At 37.6% G+C, this 21,849-nt stretch overlaps 1 protein-coding gene and 1 pseudogene across 1 annotated transcript in view; both read left to right on the top strand.

Moving 5' to 3' along the window:
- Positions 1–7,784, top strand: part of MYCBP2 (MYC binding protein 2) — a 342,008-nt gene extending 334,224 nt beyond the window's left edge. Inside the window, exons 81-83 of the mRNA XM_036754198.1 lie at positions 1,246–1,353; positions 3,268–3,433; positions 6,972–7,784. Of these exons, the coding sequence (XP_036610093.1) occupies positions 1,246–1,353; positions 3,268–3,433; positions 6,972–7,087 (390 nt within the window). The 3' untranslated portion in view covers positions 7,088–7,784. The remainder of the gene's footprint in view (positions 1–1,245; positions 1,354–3,267; positions 3,434–6,971) is intronic.
- Positions 7,785–21,282: 13,498 nt separating this feature from the next.
- On the top strand, positions 21,283–21,487 carry LOC118845496 (annotated as a pseudogene).
- Positions 21,488–21,849: the final 362 nt, after the last annotated feature.

Genomic DNA, 21,849 nt, shown 5'->3' with positions numbered 1-21,849 from the left:
TTAGTCATTTCAGTTGTGTCCAGCTCTTTGTGGCTCCATTTGGGGTTTTCTTGGCAGAGACACTGGAGTAGTTTGCCATTTCCTCCTCCAGCTCATTTTACAGATGAGAAAACTGAATACACAGGGTTAAGTGATTTGTCCAGGGTTATAAGTGTCTGAGGCCAGATTAGAACTCAGGAATAGGAGTCTTCCTGACTCCAGAAAGATGGACCTGTCAGTAAGTCCACTGCGCCACTAGCTGCCCTTTTGGCTTCCTTTGCACTATGCAACAACCTGTTTTAGACAAACTATCAAAGCAGTTTTATTCCACTCTCTGTTATAAATGCCACTATATACACAACAGAATATAATTTTTGACCCACAAAGGTTTACTGGATAAATGTGAGCATTATTTTGCTATATTCTAATATAATTGCAAAATCCTGTTTTCTCTAAGAATTTTTCCTTTCTGACTAGTCTTTAAGCCAACTACAATCAGATGTTTTAGTCTTGTACTTTTCAACAAATAACTGATTTTTTCTAGTCTAATTAACATTATTAAGAATTTCCAAACATTGAGCAAACTGAGTTTAAAATGTAATTTAGGATTTAGCAAAATATCAAATAAGACCAAAGCAAATTAAGTTAAGCCCTAGGCTTGACAGATTACCCTTACCTTACTAATCTGCTACTAGAGAAAAAGGCTGAGTAAAATCCTAGTATCCTTTGGCTCTCTAATGTAGGAAGTATTTTATCGATACTGCCTAGTGTAGCTAGGAGTACTTTAGATGGTGCAGTAGATAGAGCACTGGGCCTGGAGTCAGGAAGACCTGAGTTCAGAACTGACCTCAGACACTTACTAGCTGTGTGACCCTGAGCAAGTCACTTAGCCCTTTTTGCTTCAATTTCTTCATCTGTAAAATGAGCTGAAGAAGGAAGTGGCAAAGTACTCCAGTATCTCTGCCAAGAAAACCCCAAATGGGATCACAGGAATTGGACACAACAGAAAAACAACTTAATAGCAACAACAAATTGTAGATAGAAAAAGAGCCATTTCAAAACCAGATAGTGTTACATACTAGAGGCCATGCATGACCTGATGAGGGCTTAACTGTAATAGTGGTTATCTAAAAGAATGTGTAATGCTCATATATCTTAGATTTCTTGGTTTCCTTTTCCTTATGCAATCCTGCCTCCACAAGATTCTTACATGATATTTTTCTTCATTTCTGCAGTAATCTCAACATATTCTCTGACTTCCCCTAGGCATATTTTGGTGGTGAAGCTCGCTGTGATGCTGAAGCTGGGCAAGGGGATGACTATGATCCTAGAGAGCTGATTTGTGGAGCATGTTCTGATGTATCCAGGGCTCAGGTGGGTATAAAAACTTACGAGATAGAAAGGTGGTCTAGAGATATTGCAGGGTTTTGTTGTAGGTTTTTTTTTTTCAGTATTCATAGTAAATGTTACCTGTTTCTTTAAGCCTAACAAGTCCTGGTCTATAATCATAGATTTATAGTTAGAAAAGACCATAGTGATGATCTGATCAGCCACCTCATTTTACACATGAAGATCCTGAGGTTCAGAAAGGTCACGTAGGTATTAAGTAACATAATCAAAAGTTAAGTGTTCTGAGACCAATTTTATTTCTACCACCTGATATTCGTTGTAACTTACACTAATACAGAACAGTGTAGTCTTTGAAAATCTTTCATATACATCATGCCATTATTCTCACAGTTTTTCCTCTTCAAGAATCATTACAAATTTACAGTTCTTTTCCTACCAGCAATTTCCAGACATAAACTAATAGTATAAAACTTTCTTTAAAACATTCTACAGGCTATTTTTTTGTGTATCCTCCTGTTACAGTTTTATAACATGTCTGTAAGACAGGGTGGCTAAGGAAACTGAGTGGAGAGTTTAAGCCACTTGATTAAAGTCATATTACTGTAATAATAGACCTCTAGGACAAGAACTCAGATTTCCTAACTTTAATTCAGGTCCTTTATCCTATATTTCTGGCTCATCAGTTTTAAAATGTTTTCTACTTATACACTAGATTTGCTACAAGCTATGTAGTTAAACTTAGCAAACATACTGAGCAAATAATTGTACAAGGTCTTGTGCTTGTTAATAAGAAAGGCCAGTCTTTTCATCTGAAAGAGGAGATAGTAGAAGGAGCTATGTAATGTGATGTCAGATGAAGAGGGGAGACAGAAGAGAGGCAGTCCTTGGCAAATGGTCTCTTTTGGGGTGAAATATGAAGTCCTTACAAAGTCCTTTGCATAATCTCACTCGATTTTCACAATAAGCCTCTGAAATGAGTAGTACAATTTCCACCTTCCAGATGAGAAAACTGAGGCTCAGAGAGTTTGACACACTTGCCTAAGATCAAAGCCAGTAGATAGCAGAGCTTAAACATAAAACCAAGATGTGATGTAGTACTATTGAGATGAGCTATCATCAGGACAGTGACCAAGCAAGATTCCAAATGAGATATGCTCTCTGCCTCCTGGTAGAAAGGTGGAGGACTCGAAAGGCAGAATGAAACAAGTATTTTTAGAACAAGGCCAGTATGGAAATTTGTTATGATTGACTACTGTATACATATTTGTAATGAGTTTGGGTTTTCTTATGATCTCAGTGGAAGTGAGGGATTGGGGATAAAGGGGTAAGAAGGTGCCTAGTGGCTGATGAAAACAAACACACAAACAAATCTCAGGAAATCTGATCGATACAATAACAACCACAATTCCTAAGGATTTATGCTGCCCACCTTCTGACACAGAGGGAAGTGATGGACTCAGTGCAGATGGAGACATGTTTTTTAATAGACATGGCCAATGAGAAGTTTAATTTCACTTGACCATACATGTTTATAACAGAGATTTGTGGTTATGTTCTTGTTTTTACTTTCTCAGTGGAGGTCGAGGTGAGAGAAGTCGGTGGGATTTTTTTCTAAGCTTTTTGAGGGCAGGAATTTTCTTTTCCTTTTATATTTGTAACCTTGGTGATTAGTACAGTTCCCGCTTAATAAATGTTTGCTGACTAAAAAAAAATAAGGGAAAGAGCAAGATGTTGGAATGGACAGGAACCAAAAAGGCCAAGAGCACAGATGAAGACGTTGGCTTTGGGAGGAGAAGCCCCGGCTTTCTCTGAGGCAGAAGTGAAGTAATAGACGGGGATGAAACTTGGAGACATTTTGAGTCAAGGCTGTTTAAAGTTGAAGATCTGAAGTCCCAGATAACCTCACTTTAATATTCAGTTTGTCTTCTTTTCCTGCAGATGTGTCCCAAACACGGTACAGATTTCTTAGAGTACAAATGCCGCTACTGCTGCTCTGTGGCTGTGTTTTTCTGTTTTGGAACAACACATTTTTGTAATGCATGTCATGATGATTTTCAAAGAATGACAAGCATCCCCAAAGAAGAACTTCCACACTGTCCTGCAGGTGAGTTTTCATCAAACTTTTTTGTCATGATTGTTGTGTGTGTGTGGTATGGACATAGATACTATACATTTTTCCAAATTGCCTAGAAAGAATGTGAATTAGTTTGTCACTTGGTTTCCTAGGAGTCTCTTCGGTAAGAGTACAATGGATTCTATTGGCAAAATTCCTTTTTATTTTGATATTTTAGATTATTTTTACGCATTATCTTAGTTTCATTTTTAACTGGGAACAGCAAGGCTTTTGTTTTTAAAATTATTATTAAGGCACATCTTTTTTATTAGGACTTTATCAGAATAGGATAAAATGTCATATAACTTTAGCTGCATTTTAGATCCTTTATATAAAAATGGCAAGAGAACTAGCTTCAAAGTCAAGAGAAGCTGAGTTAAAATCCCACTTCTGACATACAATGTGTTTGTGACCCTGGGGAAGTCACTTAACCTTCTCGTCAGTCCTTTAAGATTATATTAGGTGCAGAGCAGTTGCTTATCTTCATTGGTAGAGAAACTTTCTTCACCACGAGCTAAATATACTAATAAAATCATAGGTCCATGCTCCCATTCCCTGACAGATACGCTCTCTCCAAAAAATGGGGCAGGGGAAACTGAAGTAATGAAGATATTAGAACATGATAATCCAGTACATATAAAAAGCTAACATTGCCACCCAGTTCTCCATTTGGAATATAAATTGTTTTATCACCTGTTACCCATTTCTTTAAAAATTCCCTATATATCCTTTAAATTGCGTGTATTTGCACAGTTCAGTATGTTATGAACATAAGCTTCTTGAGGGCAGGCACTGTCTATTTTTGTCTTTGTGCCCCTGGTGCCTGACACAATATGTTGAGAGACATTTGGTTGTTTGATTGATAGATAAGCTAGATAGATAGGTAGATAAGATTGATAGATAAGGTCTCCCATCTATAAGTAAGCAGTACAGGAAAATAGTTTGGGGCATTGTGAGGTTTGGAGCACAGCCTTCTCAACACAATGGTATCTGCCAGCTTCACACATTTTCAAATTTATTTTTTCATGACTGCTGTCAAGGTGAAGCTCCACAATCTGAAGGAGAGACCCCACGGTGGTAGAAAGGGTAGCTGAAAGGGCAGAGGGAGCAGCATTCTAACCACTGCCATCAATAACAGGTGTGGGTGAAGGCAGAGGAATTCCCAGCCTGTGCAGGCAACAAAAATTCTAAAGTGTCATCAGATGAGTTAAAGAGCAACTCCATAGGTTCCCCAACCACACATTCACCTGGAAACTCATCCACATTCAAGATCCACCTTGGCCATGGTAGACTTGCCCAGAATAAAAGATAGGTTTGCTGCATCTTAATCACCCCCCAAAAATGGACATTCACTCTAAGTCAACACTACCCGTGTTCTATTTTTAGTAGCCACAAAAGTCCTCATTTATTATGACATCATCTTTCAGTGTGTATTATATCCATCCTTCTTTTTCTGCCCTTCTGCCTGTTTTAAGAGCATAGGCTTGCATTTTGGGATTGCCAAAGATGGAACTCTCTCCTGTGAGTGAACTTAAATCAATGCCATTTTAGTGAATCTGCTCTCAAGAATTCTGAGAATCAACTGCCATCTTAAAAAAACTGAACTCTTTATTGGTTAGGGAGGGAGGGTGAAGAAGAAGGGGATAGAGAGCCTTCATTATTGATCAAGAGCCAGGAAGATTTGGGTTTAAATCCTGCTGTGACACATACTTTGACCCTGAGGTAAGTCATTTAGTCATTGTACCTCAGGAAACTCCATAAGAGTTAATTTTAAATCATAAATGATATATTAATGAACTACATCTTTACTGTTTTTGTGACGGCAAAGTATATCTTTGTATTTTATATAAGAAGTTCTTAATTAATGCTAGGAAAGGGACCAACAAGCAGTTTCCCCCAAACAGTCATAAAGACCTATTATCAAAACCAAAGAAGTTTGCTTTTTAACTAAACCTCTGACATACTCTCATCTCTGTTAGAATCTTAATCTTCATTGTCAAAATCCCTGTGCTATACACATATTTAAGACTCATTGACGGTGCTCTTATAGCCATATTCAGCTTCGACATTCTGTCCTTCACGTTGTCCTGGTCCTTAGAGGCTTGCTTTACAGGAACAGTGAGTGTCCATGGTTCTCTGCCAAAGAGGCACACTATCTACTTCCCTCCATTTCCATAGGGATCCATTCTACTCAGATGCTCGCCCTTAGACTTTGGCTGATAGTTTTTACATAGGAACTACTTTCGGCTAGTCCTTTATTTCCCTTCAAATTTTCCTTCTTCCGTATAAGAAGATGGAGATTAAAAAAAAAATGTCATCTCCCTCTTTGGTCTCCTTGATCTAGGCCTCTGCTGTTTATCTTCCTCTAACAGTGATTAGAGTTTATCCCAGTGTGATGGCAGAACAACTGCTGTTATTGGTGCCTCTTTCAGCAATGTTATTCAAGAGGAAACCTGTGTTTTGTAAAGTTTCTACCTCAAGCTTGTCAGCTGAAGCTGAATTAGCTTAAGGTGAGCACAACTAATGAACCAGGTTGTGTCACTAAATCCTTTTGATTCTGTTTTTAGAGGAGCAAAATCCCTTTTGCCAATTTTAAACTCAGTTTAAACTCATAATTATCACAAGGAAACAAATTATAGACAGAGACAAGAGGCTACACCATAATTATGCAATGATTGGGTTTTTAGTGAGCTTAGTTCAATTCATTTCCTTTTTTATATACCATAAATTAAATTAATTGTTCATTTTTCAAAGAACCTATGATTGCTGAGATAAAAATCAAGCACTGTTTGATTTTTTAAAACAATATTAATCATGATTCTTCCCACTTTTAGCTTTCTTTAGGGCTAAGGTTAAAAAAAAAACCCAGTATTATTAGTACATGGTCATTGAATCTGAATGTTATTTTATCGTTTTTGCCTTTGAGGAGAAAACAGCCAAAATCCTACATATTTTAGCCAAGATTATTTTCTGCCACAGCGAAATCAGTCATGGCTCTGTACTCATTATATCACTTATAAGCAATGCTAAGACAAAGAGAAGTTTGCGTGTACTTTTTGATCCAGCCGGCCTCCTGACTGTTCCACAAACAAGACACTCCATCTCCTCTCTGGCCGTCCTCCATGCCTGGAATACTGTCCCTCCTCTGCTCCAACTACTGACCTCCCTAGCTTCCTTTAAGTCCCAACTAAAATCCTACCTTTTTTACAGGAAGGCTCCTCTAACCCTTCTTCATTTCAGTGTTTTCCCTCTTTTCATTACTTCCTATTTATTCTCTACGTAGCTTGCTTTTTGTATATTTGTTTGCTTGTTGTCTTCCCTATTAGATGTAAGTTCCTTGAGGGCATAAACTGTCTTTTGCCTCTTTGTATCCCCAGCACTTATCACAGTGCCTGGCACCAAGTGGATGTTTAATAAATGTTTATTGATTGATCGACTGGTATGATTGTAATTGAATCACAGTTCTGAATAACAACAAGCATTCCTTAATTTGCGTTAAATAATCTTTTGTTTCCTTAAAACTTCATAGGTCCCAAAGGCAAACAATTGGAAGGAACAGAATGTCCACTACATGTTGTCCATCCACTTACTGGAGAAGAATTTGCTCTGGGTTGTGGGGTTTGTAGAAATGCTCACACATTTTAGACCATCTAATTTTATTTGCCTGAAAAAACAGCTGCCCTTGTCAGGAAGAGAATACAGTGGACTCTATACACTTCTCAGGATGAGGATGGGACCATTTTAAAATTTAAAAAAAAAATTACAGTGCAAGAAGGATGCCAAATACCATGTACATAATTCTTGCTGTGGAAAAAAAAATGCCTTTTTTTTTTAACCAAGACATCCACTTTGTGAGATGTTTGCATGTGGCCATTACAGTCATCGGCTATGAAGCATTGGATATTTATAGATAATTGATATAAAAGGATCACCATGCCCATAGACTACAAATGATGCTGGCTGTCAGGCAAAGAAAATTTTAAAAAAAATCATTGGTTATTGTATACTGACTTTTTGTAAACCTGTACAATTGTAACTGCATCACGGGAGGGGGTAAAAAGAAGAATATTCTGGTTTATTTCCTAGACTGTTATAAAAATTGTGTTTGGAAGGCATATTAATGTAATAAGCATCACACTGTATATAAAGATATCAATGTTTGTCCTGTATAAGAATTACTAAATTACAAAAGCAATTTCATTTAAACTTCTAGGTTATGTTTGAGCCTGAAATTTTAATGAAGTGCAATACTGAGTGTGCCTCATATCTTGCAGCTGTAAACATAATGGAATGTACATGTCAATAAAGCCACTGTACATTTTTATACAGTGATAAAGTCTGACAAGTGTGTAAGGTTGTATTTGAGAAACAAAACATAGGGTAACGAAACGTTCCCAGTGGTTCCTAACATTCTTAAAGCATTCATTGGTGGAGGGGTAGAGGCAGGTAGGTGGGAGAGAGATAGGATAGCTCTTCGTTTTGTTAAGTATCTAGATTCCTCTTTTAGGCCATTTTTAACTCCCATTATAAATAATGTACCTTAATGTTATTCAATAGTAATTTTTTTCACTAGGCCTTGCGATTTTATCAGTATACAGAGCTATGAGACATTTCCCCTAACAATATACTTTCTCTGCAACTTTTAGTATTAAAGTTGACTGGGGCACTGAAGGTTAAGGACTGACCTATGAGTACAGCTAAATGGGTCAAAGGCAGGACCTGACAGATCTTCCTGCCTCTGAGGGCTCTATCCTTGATGCCTTAATACCTCTCATGAAAAAAATAACAATTTCCCTAACAGTAAAAATAAAAGAAGCATTGTACAAGTAGGACAAGAATTATTTAAAGTATAAACTCTAGATCTGGTTTTATGTTAAATTATAAATCCTATTAAATTTTTGAATCGAGTACGCAAGCTATAGAGGCAGGTAGATGGTTTAGTGGATAGAGAACTGGGCCTGAAATCAGGCAGACCTGACTTCAAATCCGATCTCAGACACTTACTAGCTGTGTCACCCTGGGTAAGTAATTTAACCCTCTTTTCTTGAATCCATTGGAGAAGGAAATGGCAAACCACTCCAGTATCTTTGCCAAGAAAACTCCATATGGGGTAATGAAGAGCTGGACATGACTGAATGACCAAACAATGCAGGACATAATGCAGTGTGTTTGTAGATCATAGAAGGCAGAAAAAAAATTATCTGCAAGCAGATACAAAGCTCCTTTAAGGGTAGCTGGTATAGTAGAAAAGAGCAGAAAACTAGAAAAAAAAATTTTATCTATATATATATATATGGGTTGTGATACTGCCTGCCTGTGTGTCTCCAAAGTTATGAATTTCACTGGGCCTCTGTCTCTTCACCTGGAAAATAAGGGGGGTAAGCTAGATGACTTCTCTAAAATCCCTTCAAGCTCTTAACATTTCATAATGGTACTAACCAACAGCGTAATGAACTTTTAATATGGTCAAACACACAGTGATTTTAGGTAATTATCCCTATAGCTAATCCCATTGAAAACATTGTATAGGACTTGCTATTTTGGAAATCAAAAATGATCCTATCAGTTGTCATCTGATTTTGTTATATTTTATTGTTATATAAATCAAATTGCCAATCAAATATTTTTTGAGAATTGCATATTAAGTAGGGGTTGTGTGGTAGTGTGATAGAAGAACAGTCTTGGAGTCACAGACCAGGTTCAAGTCCTAATTATGACACATACTAGTTGTGTATCCATGGCTGAGTCACTTAACTTTCCAGAATTCCGCAGGCAACTCTCTAAGACTTTTAATCTGCATCAGTAGAAATAGTTTTTACACCAGGAATTCCTAATACCGATTCAATTTCAGGCTGGAGAGAAGAGGGATACAGGTAGGGTCTATCAAGTGAGAAAAAGATACAAATAGAAGTTAGAGAAGCAGAGGGGTCATTTCCAGAACAATCAGGAAAACTTTGAAAGAGTGGTAGCATTTCCCATTAGTCCTTGAAAAAAAGAGTAGTGATGCCAGGATATGCTATTTCAGGCAATATTCTCCACCAGACTTCCTCAGGCTAGTCTAGTGATTTAGGCTCAGGGTTAGCATACAATAAGGAACTCTTGGAACATAAAATGCAAAAGTAACTTTACTAGTTGCAAAGGATAAAAAGAATTCTTACTGTTCAAAAGATACTAATTCAGGTAAAAGTGGTTACTCCACATTTACCCATGCCAACTGGCCACACTAGTTCAGAAAGCCCCAAGCTATGGTAGAAACCTCTGACACCAAATCCCCCATAAGTTAGGTTTTCAATTTCTCTCTCCTCAAGTATCAAGAAAGTCAAATACCACTCTTCCTCCTCCCCCTTGAAGGACTAGCCCAACATACATGAGAAAGGTATTCGTCCTTCACAGGCAGAGTGAATATCATGAAGGTCGGAAAATGAAAGGGATATTCAAGTGATAGTGAGTTGTCCGTTTTAGTGCATGTAAGATACATAGAAGAAAATAGTGAGAAATGAGGCTAGAAAAGTATAGAATCTTGAGAACTTTAAGTTACAAAGTTTATCTAATTCCATGTTTCACTCAATGCAAGAATCCCCACTAACTAGTTTTATTTGCCTGGAAAAAAAAAAAAAACAGCTGCTCTTGTCTGCAAGAAAAAGTGGTAGAATTTATATGTTTCTCAGAAGGAGGGACTTTTTAGAAAATTTACAGCAAAAAAAAAGGGAACCAAGTATGTTTACTGTGAGAAATAATCCCCTTTTTTTTTTAAACCAAGACATCCTTAACAGGTAGTCATCTAAACTTTACTTCAAAGATTACAAAGAATTTATTCTAAGTTCTAAGACCTATACTTTATAAAGCAGACTGTTTCTTTTGAGACAGATTTAGTAGTTAGCTGCATTATATTGAACCAAATTTTGCTGCCTTGTGACTTCCACTTGCTAGTACTTTGTAAGTCTATCGTGTGACAGGTCTTCATTTAACTGATGACAACTAACATCACCCCAGCCCCAGCCACCTCTTTTCCAGTCTAATCATCTTTAGTTCCTTCGACTGGTCCTTGTATAATACTGCTTCCAGACCTGTCGCTATTCTGGACACACACCTCCAGACAACCTGATTTGTCAGTGTCCTTTGTAAAATGTGATGACCACTGAAAAATAACAGTAGTACTTTCAGCCTGAACACTAATCCCAATAATGGACCCTAAGAAAGCATTAGAATTTTTGACCTATATCAGTATTGATTCATACCAACCTTGCACTCATAAAATTCCTATAAATTATTCCCATATAAAATTTTGTATGATCTAATGTCTATGTAAGTCTCCCTGATACAGTGATTGTATAGTTGACATACTTTGAAGGATTCAATTTCCCAGAATCTAAGGGCTAGAAGGGGCCAGAGAGGACATTTGTCCAATTTGTACCCAACCAAGAATCCCTGACGCAAAATCCCCAGTGTTGGTCCAGCATCTGCTTGAAGACCACTTTCTAGGGAAATCTGTTTGACTTTTGGATAGTTCTAATTATTAGGAAATTTTTCCTTACATCAACCTGAATTTGCTTTTTCTCAACTTCCATGCTTTATTCCTAGTATTGCTCCCTGAACAAGTTGAATCTCACTTCCACAAAATAACCCTTCAGATACTCAAGAAAGCTATTTTATCTTACCTCCACTAAGTCTTTTCTTCCGTAGGTTAAACATCCCTAGTTCAAACTATTTATATATAGGTCTTCAAAATTTCATTCTAGTCTGATTTTCCCTACAGGATTTTAGGTCATTCTTTCTCTGCATCCTTTAAAATCTGCCCCTCATCTTCTAGCAGCCTAGCATGTAATCTAGTATGTATGTCAGAGTTGGGTTTCTAAATCCCAAATTCTAATAATCTTGGTACTTCCTCTATCTTTTAAAGGATGAAACTATCTAGACCAGTCACAAATTGATTAACTGTAATGGTTTTGTCAAAGAGAAAGCTCCCTGGGGCATCTAGGTGGCGCAGTGAGTAGAACTTCGGCCCTGGGGTCAGGACCTGAGTTCAAATGCAGCCTCAGACACTTGACGCATGTACTAGCCTGTGTGACCTTGGGCAAGTCACTTAACCCCTAATTGCCCTGCCAAAAAAAGTGGAATAACCACTTTTACCTGTGTTAGTATCTTTTAAACTGTAAGAATTCTTTTTATTCTTTGCAACTAGTAAAGTTACTTTTGCATTTTATATTCTTCCCATCGCTACAATAGCGTACTTCCATACTAGATTTGTGATATATTTCCCAAACTCCTCATCTAATTATCCTCTTGTCCAAGAGAGCTGTCTTTTACCCACTACAAATTAAATGACATATAAAATACTTCACAGAACTTAAAGTGCTATATAAGTTCTAGCTATTGTCATTATGACAATATCACTTCTTTTCTACATTACACATCCAAATTGACCCCACTGGATTCTTGTCCTTGGACAACTGAATTTCCTCACATGAGTATATATTTTTTTTCTTTTTTTTAATCAACCACAAATATAATTCTCAATATACAAAGAACAGAAAAGAAGGCTGTAGATGAAACTGAATATGTTTGTTTTGAAATATATGTTACATCTATAATTTTACAAAGTAGTACAAAATGTGCTGTTTGTGTCTTTTTTCTGGTATTTTTTATGCTTTATTGAGGCTCTTTTTCTTTTTTGCATCTCTGTCATACTTACTAACAGCCGCTTCCCTAAAAAGAACTTCATCCTTGTAACAAGTAAGTATTGGCAAGCAAAACAAATGAACCCAGTCACTTCTGAAAATGTATCCCATTTTGTACCTTTATTCTGTCACTGTTCTGTCCAGAGGTGAAAACACTTCTATCATCTGTCTTTTGAAGTCATAACTGCTAACTGAGATCAAAGATCTGAAGTCCTTCAAAGTTGTTTTTAATCTAAAATTTTTTATTTCAAATTTGAGGGTATTTGCATATACAAAGAAGAAAAGGAAAAGATGATTGTATAGGAAACTGTGAATCTCTACTATATATAGCTTGGCTTTTTTAAGTATAGGATACATTGAGCACATAAGTTCCAAAACTGTGCCTCTTGACCATATTTCCTGATGAATCTCATTCTCATCTGTTCTTTGCATTTTTTTGTAAATAGTATTTTATTTTTCCAATTAATGTAAAGACAGTTTTCAACGTTCATTTTTTATAAGATTTTGAGTTCCAAATTTTTCCCTCATTCCCCAAGATGGCAGTCTGATACAGGCTCATACATGTGCAGTCATGTTAAACATATCTCCACATTAGTCATGTTGAGAAAGAAGAACCAGAACAAAAAGGAAAAAAAGTGAAAATAGTATGCTTCGATCTTCAGTCAGATTCCATAGTTCTCTCTCTAGATATGCATAGCATTTTCTGTCATGTGTCTTTTGAAATTGTCTTGGATCGTGGTATTGCTGAGAAGAGCTAAGTCTATGATAGTTGATCATCGAACAGTGTTGCTGTTACTGTGTGCAATATTCTCCTGGTTCTGCCCACTTCATTCAGCAGCAGTTCATGTAAGTCTTCCCAGGTTTTTCTGACATCTGCCTGCTCATCATTTCTCATAGCATGATAGTATTCTATTACATTCATATACCACAACTTGTTCAGCCATTCCCCAATTGATGGGCATTCCCTCACTTTCCAATTCTTTGCCACCACAAAAAGAGCTGCTGTAAATATTTTTGTACATGTAAGTCCTTTCCCCTTTTTTATGATCTCTCTGAGATACAGACTTAGTAGTGGTATTGCTGGAATGAAGGGTCTGCACAGTTTGATTGCCCTTTGGGCATAGTTCCAAATTGCTCTTCGTGGTTGTTGGATCAGTTCACACTTCTACCAACAATGAACTTTCCCACATCTCCAACATTTATCATTTTCCTTTTCTGTCATATCAGCCAATCTGATAGGTGTGAGGTGGTACCTCGGAGTTGTTTTAATTTAATTGCACTTTTTAAATGCTTCATTGATGCCTTTTGGCGGGGGTGGGGATGACTATCTCGCTCCCTCTACTCCCCAAGTCTGCCACTAAAAGTTTTGTAAACCCTCCTTTGTAACTGTTAAACATAGTTGAGGCCAACATTCCACACATTAGCTATGTCTGAAGATGTTTGCCATTCTTCATCTCTAATCTATCACCTTTCTGTCCAGAGGTGGGAAGTATGTGTTGTTAACCAGTCCTGTGCAGTGGTAATTGGTCAGACTTAAGTCTACCAAAGTTATTTTTCTGTATAATATTCTAGTCATGGTACAGAATTTTCTACTTGTTCCACTCACTTTGCTCTGCAGCAGTTCCTATCTTCTCCCAGCTTTTTCTGAATTTGTCCCTTTTATCCTTTCTTACAATGCAATTACATTCTATTATATGCATATACCAAAGTTGGTTCAGCCATTCCTCAGTTGACAGGCACTCACTTTGTTTCCAATTCTTTCCTACAACAAAAAGTGCTACTATAAATAATTTTGTAAATAAAGTTCCTTTTCCTCTGTGTTTGACCTGTTTGGGAGTGTATAGCTAATAATGGTAACACTGGGACAAAGGGTATATACAGGTTACTTTTGGAGTCCCAAAATGTTTTCCACAGTGGTTGGAATAATTCACAGCTCCACCAACAATGCAAAAGTATTTCTGTGTTCCCATAGACACTCCCAACAATTGCCATTGTCATGCATTTATGTCATTAATAGGTGGTGCTACTGCATTCCCTCCCTTTTAATCTACTCTGTTCCTCCTTTTCAATAAGGTGATACCCTTGTAGAGTCAAATTCTAGACCCAAATGCCATCCCATTAAGTCTATCATACCTACAAGGTCAAAGTTGCTTCCTTACATTAGAATCTCTGTTCCAACTTGTTTATTGCCCGTATTATGTATCAGTATGTAAGTGTCTGAGGCCATGGGTTTTATTGAAGAGCAATGTGATATGATGAAGCACTCGTTCTGGAGTCACGAAGTCTAAAATAATTTTTATCTGTGCAATCATAGGCAAAGTACTTAATATTTCTGAGTGTTTCCTCATGTGTAAAATGGGGATGATGCTACTTTCACTACCTACCTCACAGGGTTGTTGTGGGGAAAGCACTTTGTAAACCTGAAAAACATATAAATGTGACTTATTGTTATCGTCGTCATTCTTATTATAACTGCTGGCACCCTTCTTAGATAGTGCCTCCCGGGAACCATCACCTTCTCTGTGGTGCCAGAGTTGGCAGGTATCTAGGTCAGGTTGTCTGGGGGTTTTGAATTGCTTTTGTTCCTTCCCTCTTCTGCAAAGAAGATTTGCAAAAATCTAACTAATAGGTTGTAGTCCTCTTGACTAGATTTGTAAGACTCCAGACAAATATGTTTTTACCAGACCTTGGTAAAAACCATTCCATACTTTGAAAAGAGCCCATCATAAAATCATCGATTCAGAGCAGCACGGGATAAATATAGAGGAAGACCGTGTGAGACTCTCACCCTTAGTAGCTAGGTAACCTTCTGGGCAAATCACTTAACATCAGTTTCCTCAGGTGTAAAATGGAGAAAATAATACCCACCTCCCAAGGTTGTTTTATGATAACATGAGATAATATTTGAAAAGTGCTTCTCACAATGCATGGCACATAGTAGATGCTTAATAAGTGTTTCTTTCCTTCCTTCCTATGTCCCAGGCACTGTGCTAAGTGCCAGGGATACAAATACAAGCTAACAAAGAACTTACATTCTAATTGTGGAAGACAATACTTAAAAGAGGCGCTAGAGAAGGGGGACCCACCCAAGGCAGGTAGGGAATTCCAGGGAGGAACTTGAGCCAGGTGTGGTGAGCACGGCCGGGCTCCTCTGTAATGGTGATCCAGAGAGGGAGTCACCAATCAAGAAGGCGAGGCTCAGGACAAAGATTTTTTTTCAGTGTGAGAAGACAGTTACTTGGCAAGGAGGTTGAGAACTCTGGTGAGTCAGTTGATCCCAAGGGTCATCTAATCCAACTCCCCCCATTTAACAGATAAAAGTGAAAACCCCCCAGGAAAGTGATACCCAAAGACATTAAGTCATTGGCCTAAGATCAGTTAAGTGACAGAGTTGGAATATGAAACTAGGTCACGTAGTATTCTAAATCTAATTGTTCACTCGTTTTAGTTGTGTCCTACTCTTTGTGATCCCATTTGGGGTTTTCCTGGTAAATATATTGGAACAGTTTGCCATTTCCTTTTCCAGCTCATTTTACACATGAGGAAACTGAGGCAAAGGTTAAGTGACTTGCCCAGGGTCTGACTTAAGTTTGAGTCTTCTTGACTCCAAGCCCGGTGCTCTATCCACTGTGCCACCTAGTTGCCCCCAATCCTAACTTTTCTATATTTATCCCTAAACTTTTCTATATTTAAAGGTCTGGTCCAGAAATACAAACTCATGGTTTCTGACAGGCAGACAAACTACCCTTAGCTTTAATGAGAGAAGTTTGTATAGGAGGAGAATTTGAGCTGAAGAAGTTATTATTAAGTGTATTTAGAAAGTTTTAGAAATAGGAACAAGACCAGAGATTGAATTTGTGAAAGAGTTTGGAGGACTTGAGAAATTTGAAGAACTTAAACTCTGGAGAGAAGAGCAAAAGGAGAAAAACTAGAGAAGAGTGTTGTAAGGCAAGGAAATGGGGGGCAGCTAGGTGGTGTAGTGAGTAGAGCACCGGCCCTGGAGTCAGGAGGACCTGAGTTCAAATCCAGCCTCAGACACTGTGTGACCTTAGGTAAGTCATTTAACCCCAATTGCCTTCCCTTCCCCCCTCCAAAAAAAAACAAACAATAAAAAAGACAAGGAAATGGGTAGAGGGTTCTCAAGGTGCTAACAAGATGACAAGTAGGGTGACAACTACAAAACTGAGAACCCCTCCACAATTCTGAGGGTTACTAACAAGATGACAAAGGACTGCGTGACATCATAAGTTGAGTGCACAGGGTAGATAAGATGATACTTAACTATAAGGAAAAGTCAAAGTTGCTCAATATTTATTTTTTTTTATTTTCTTTGCCAAGGAAAATGACCTTTTGACCATAAACTACAGAACAGAACTAGCAGACAGGGAGCTGATGGCCCAGATAAGCACGATTGTAAGAGAACATCTAATTGCCCTCGATTTCAAGTGACCAGCCCCAGATAAACTACCTCCTTTGATCCTGAACAAGCCTAGTGAATGTAGTTGCTGAGGCACTTAGGAATATTTCCAAGACGATGGAGAATGGGAGAGATACTATAAGGCTGGAAAAGGACAGATGGTGTCCTAGTTTTCAACAAAGGAAAGAAAAATGAGCTTAACTTTAATCTTGGCAAAATTCTAAGAAATCATTAGTGAACCCTTAGAAAAGGAAGCAGTGATTACAAACAGTCAGCAGGGGTTTATCAAGAACACATCATGCATGCCACACTAACCTTATTTCCTTTTTTTAGCAGCATTATGAAAGTAGTTTATGGGAGTGTTTCCTGATCCCTCTCATTAGTGTTCTCTCCCTCCTCATCATATTATGCTGTATATATATTTAACTATTCACATATTATAACCCTCAATAAGAATGTAAGCCCCTTAAGGACAGGGAATACTCTCTGTTTGGTCTCTGTATCCCCAGTGTGTAACACCTAACAAGGCATTCCTTGCACATAGTAAGCAATGACTGGTTGGATTAGATTGGTAAATTGGAGAATGCTACAGATAAAGCTTACCTAAATTTTAGCAAAACATTCAATAAAATATGCCGTGCTACTTTGTAAGGCAATTGATGAGATGCGGACAAGAAAATAGAATATTTGGACCCAAAGAGTAGTCCTTGATGATTCCATGTCCCCTTGGAAGAAGATTTCTAGTGGAGCATCCCCTGGGATCTTTGCTGGGCCTTGTGCTGCTGAACATTTTTATCAATGATTACATAAAGACATTGATGCTGTGCTTATAAAGTTTGCACATCACACAAAACAGGAATGTGTAGCTAACAACTGGACGACCAACACAACCTGAAAAAAGATCTTGATAATCTAGACTACTAGATTATCTATTACTATTATCTATCTATCTATTATCTAAACACTAGATTACTATGGTCATTTACTACTGTGTCCTGCGTACCTAATCTATTCCACTGATCCACCACTCTGTTTCTTAGCCAGTAACAGTTAGTTTTGATGATTGCTGCTTTATAATATAGTTTGAGATCTGGTACAGTTAGGCCACTTTCCTTTGCAATTTTTTTCATTAATCTAGAACATTGAGCTGAATATACTAGGGTTAAAAAAAATCTACAAGTGCAAACGGAGAAAATCATAGTGCTTTGTCTGAAAAAGACCAGGAGTTTTAGTGAATGGCAAGCTCAATGAGTCGACAGTGGGATAAGTGAGATTTTTTTGTTAAGTTAATATGTTCTTGGGTTTTCCATGAGTTTCTGTGAATAAGGAGATAACAGTTCTATATCTTGCTCTTGTCAAATCACATCTGGGGAATAATGTGTTCGATACTGTATTTTATAATTTAGAAAAAACATTAATAAGCTAGAAAATGTCCAAAGAATGATTCCCAGAATGTTAAAGGGTCTCAAATTCATAACATCTGAGAATTGGTTGAATAAACTGATGATATTTGTTCTAGAGAAGACTCTGATAGGATATAATAGATCTTAAAATATTTGAAAAGTTGTCATATGGAAGAGGAATTGAGCTTTTACTGGTTGTCCCCAGAAAGCAGAACTAGGAAGAAAACACGGAAGCTTCGAAGAGATAAATTAAGATTGATGTAAAGAAAAACTTCCTATTACATGTCTCTAAGATGCTATGGACAGCCTTGGGAGGAGTGGATTCCCTCTTATTGAAGGTCTTCAAGCAAAGGCCAATTGACCACTTGTCAGATGTGTGGCAGAAAGGATTATTTTTTCATGTATGGGTTAGACTAGGTGTCTACTGAAGAGTCTTCCCACTCTGAAATTCTATGATTCAGTGAATATGGCGAGAAGAAATAATTTTGCAGTAGCCTACATGGAGTCTGTGAGGTTTACATTTCTTCTTCAACCAAGTGTATATGCTCAAAAGGCATGCCAGCTTCCCTCTTGGATGAACAGATAAAAGAGGGAATCTTTACATCCAAATCCTTACATCTATGAGGGAATTGGAGGGTATGACACTGAGAAGAAAGGGAAGGATGATTTGAAGACAAGTAATATTTAACCACCAGGTGGCACTGCTGGCCACTAACCAAAATTCTAATTCCAATAAGAACTAAGCTATAGAAGTTCAACACTTCTGGTGGTTCCACACTTCACTTAACCCCAAAAGTAACTCCAAAGAAATGTCAAATTCTCTTTGGTTCTATTCTTCCAGGGAAGACATTCACCTCATTAGTCCAAGGGGCATGGTTAGGATGGATTTAATCAGATTTAACTTCCAGAAATTGTTCAGTTCTTCTCTCCAGAAAGAGACACGCCTATTTTAGAATTAAAAGTGCCTATTAGTACCTCTTCCTTTTCCTTCCATCCTCCATGCACAATTGAGAATTCTCATCTTTATGTCTTCTTCATGTAATGTATATGTCCTGGCCCTTTCTCCCAGACTTAGGTCAGCTATCTTGTCCCTCATTGTTCCAAAGGAGCACTCTGAGGGGATGGAGAGTCTCTTTTCCTAATAGTATCAGATAGAAACTTCACAAGCCGTGTTACCCCCATTATTTGGGGGTCAGTTATTAATGTCCCAATTCGATGTAACCACTTAACATCAGTTAGTTTTTACAAAAGGATACTTAATACAAATGTAGATATATCAAGAACAATCATATGTAGAGGCAGCTAGGTGGTACAGTGGGTAGAATACTGGACCTGGTCAAGAAGCTCCCTGAGCTCAAATCTGGCCTCAGACACTTACTAGCTATATTAACCCTGTTTGCCTCATCTGTAAAATGAGCTGGAGAAGGAAATGGCAAAGCACTCCAGTATCTTTGCCAAGAAAACCCCAAATGGAGTCATGAAGAGTGGAACATGACTGAAATGATTGAACAACAAGAATTCATGTACTGTAATTTGTCAAGCTATTCCCAGTTCTTTGCAAAAGAAAAAAAAAACCAAATAGAGCTACAATGCATATTTTTATATATGTGTGTCCTGCCCCTCCTTCTTTGATCTCTTTGAGATGTAGACCTAGCAGTGACATGGCTATGTCAAAATGTATGCATACATTAGTGACTTTGTGGATATAATTCCAAATTGCTTTCTAGAAAGGCAGTACCAATTCACAATTCCAATAGACCATTAATCTGCCTATTCTCCCACACCCCCTCCAACTGTCATTTTCCCTTTTTTGTCATCTTTGCCAATCTAGCAGAAGTAAGGTGGAACCTCAGAGTTGTTTTATTTTTTTTTATTTTTTATCACCATCACTTCTTTTTTTTTCCTTTTTATTTTTTTTTTTTTGAGAGTTTTTATTTTTTAGTTTACAACACTCGGTTCTACGTAATTTTGAGTTCCAGGTTTTCTTTCCCCCCTCAGCACCTCCCTCCCCAAGATGGCATGGAATCCGATATATCTTCTATGTATAACACACTAGTCAAGTTATGAAGAAGAATTATGACCAATGGAATGAATCATAAGAAAGAGGAAACAGAACCAAAAAAAAACCCCAAAAACAAAAGAGAGGAATAAAAAGGGGGAAAAAAGGCGACAATAAAGTGTCTCAATCTGCATTCAGACTCCATAGTTCTTTCTCTGGACGTAGATAGCATTCTCCATCGTGAGTCCTTTGCACTTTGTGTTGATGAGAAGAGCAAAGTCTATCAGGGTTAGTCCTCACAGAATCCATATATCTGTGGTTGTGTATAATGTTCACCTCAGAGTTTTAATTTGCCTTTCATTTATCAGTAGTAGTTTGGAGAATTTTTTTTTCATGTTGCAATTAATAACTTGAACTTTTTTCTTTGAGCACTCTCTGTTCATATCCTTTTGTTGAGGTGTCATCTCAAAAGAATTCAGACCCACTGTCTCCAAACCATACAAGAGCGTTTATTCAGGGTGACCCACCCAGAGGCCTCTTCTCACAGCAACCCCAGACAGGAGAAGCTAGGGATTTTTATAGAGGAAACATGCTGTGTGGTTAGGGAGATGAGGTAATCTAGGATACGCAGGTTTAGCTCCCGTTCAGACACATTATCATTTCATTGGCCAGACCATTTGCCCAGGGCAGAGAGGGGTTAATATCATCATTTTTACCATTTATCTACTAGGAAATGGCTCTTCAGTTTACATATTTGAATTGGTTCCTTATATATCTTTGATATCAGACTGTTATAAGAGAAGCTTGTGAAGATTTTTTTCCCTTCAGATAGTTATTACCCTTATAATTTTAACTGCATTGAATTTGTGCAAAAGATTTCCATTTTTATGTAATCAAACTGTGTTTTTTTCTGTGATCCTTTTATCCCACATATGGTCACAAATTCTTCCCCAAACCATAGCAGTGAAAAATTTCCTTTCCTGCTTCTCTGATTTGTTTATGAGTGACCTTTTATATCTAAATCAAGTATCAATTTGGAGCTGATCTTGGTATATGTTGGGAATTTCTGTCAAACTTCTTTCCAGTTTTCTCAACAGTTTTCACCGAGTAATGAACCCTTACCCCGGTAATTGGTGTCTTTGGTTTTTGATTTTACCAAACATGATGCTACTAAATTTGTTTTTGTTTTGTACTAATCTATTCCACTGCTTGTTTCCTTGTTATATTGTCTGTGGGTGTGTTCAGATCTCCTTTGTTTCAGTTAAGAGTGAGGTTCCCTCTAGGGCAGAACTGTTAACTCTCCCGACCAGCTTCAGTTCCTGAGAAGGACTGTGCCTGCTAGCATGTCTTCCAGCTCCAGCCCTAGCACCATGCAAGGCCTGGCAGAGCAGCTGAAGTTGAGATAAGGGTGGAGAGAATCAAGATGTCTCAGGCTGCTGCTTCCAAGTGCCAGCAATATTGCATGCAGAATGCTTGCAAAGATTACTTATAGGAGTTCCAGAAGAAAGCAATCCCTTTCCAGAACCTAGCTCCTGTATTTTAATCTGATACTTTTTTGGTAATACTTATAAAATGTTTTCTATTTTAAGACACACACATGCACACACACACACACACACACACACACACACACACTCACACAGCCCATTCCGCTACTGACAAAACAGCCCATCTCTCATAACTCAGTTATGGGTTTCTCTACCTGAAATACAGAGCCTGTTTTTACTTAAATGGCTATATTTTAACAAAGAAAAACATTATTTTACCCAAAACAAATTATTTTAATTATAACTTGTTGTGACTAAACAATAAGGGGTTTTTTTTTTAATCTTCTAGCAAGCATTTCCCCTGCCTTAAGAGTTTCTGTTTTCTAAAGGAACACACCCAAGGGCACAATACTGGCTTTACTA

The sequence above is a fragment of the Trichosurus vulpecula genome, chromosome 4, assembly GCF_011100635.1.
Source record: "Trichosurus vulpecula isolate mTriVul1 chromosome 4, mTriVul1.pri, whole genome shotgun sequence".
NCBI classification, from domain to species: domain Eukaryota; kingdom Metazoa; phylum Chordata; class Mammalia; order Diprotodontia; family Phalangeridae; genus Trichosurus; species Trichosurus vulpecula.
Note: the sequence above shows the minus strand (reverse complement) of the source record. Positions and strands in the feature narration are given on the sequence as shown.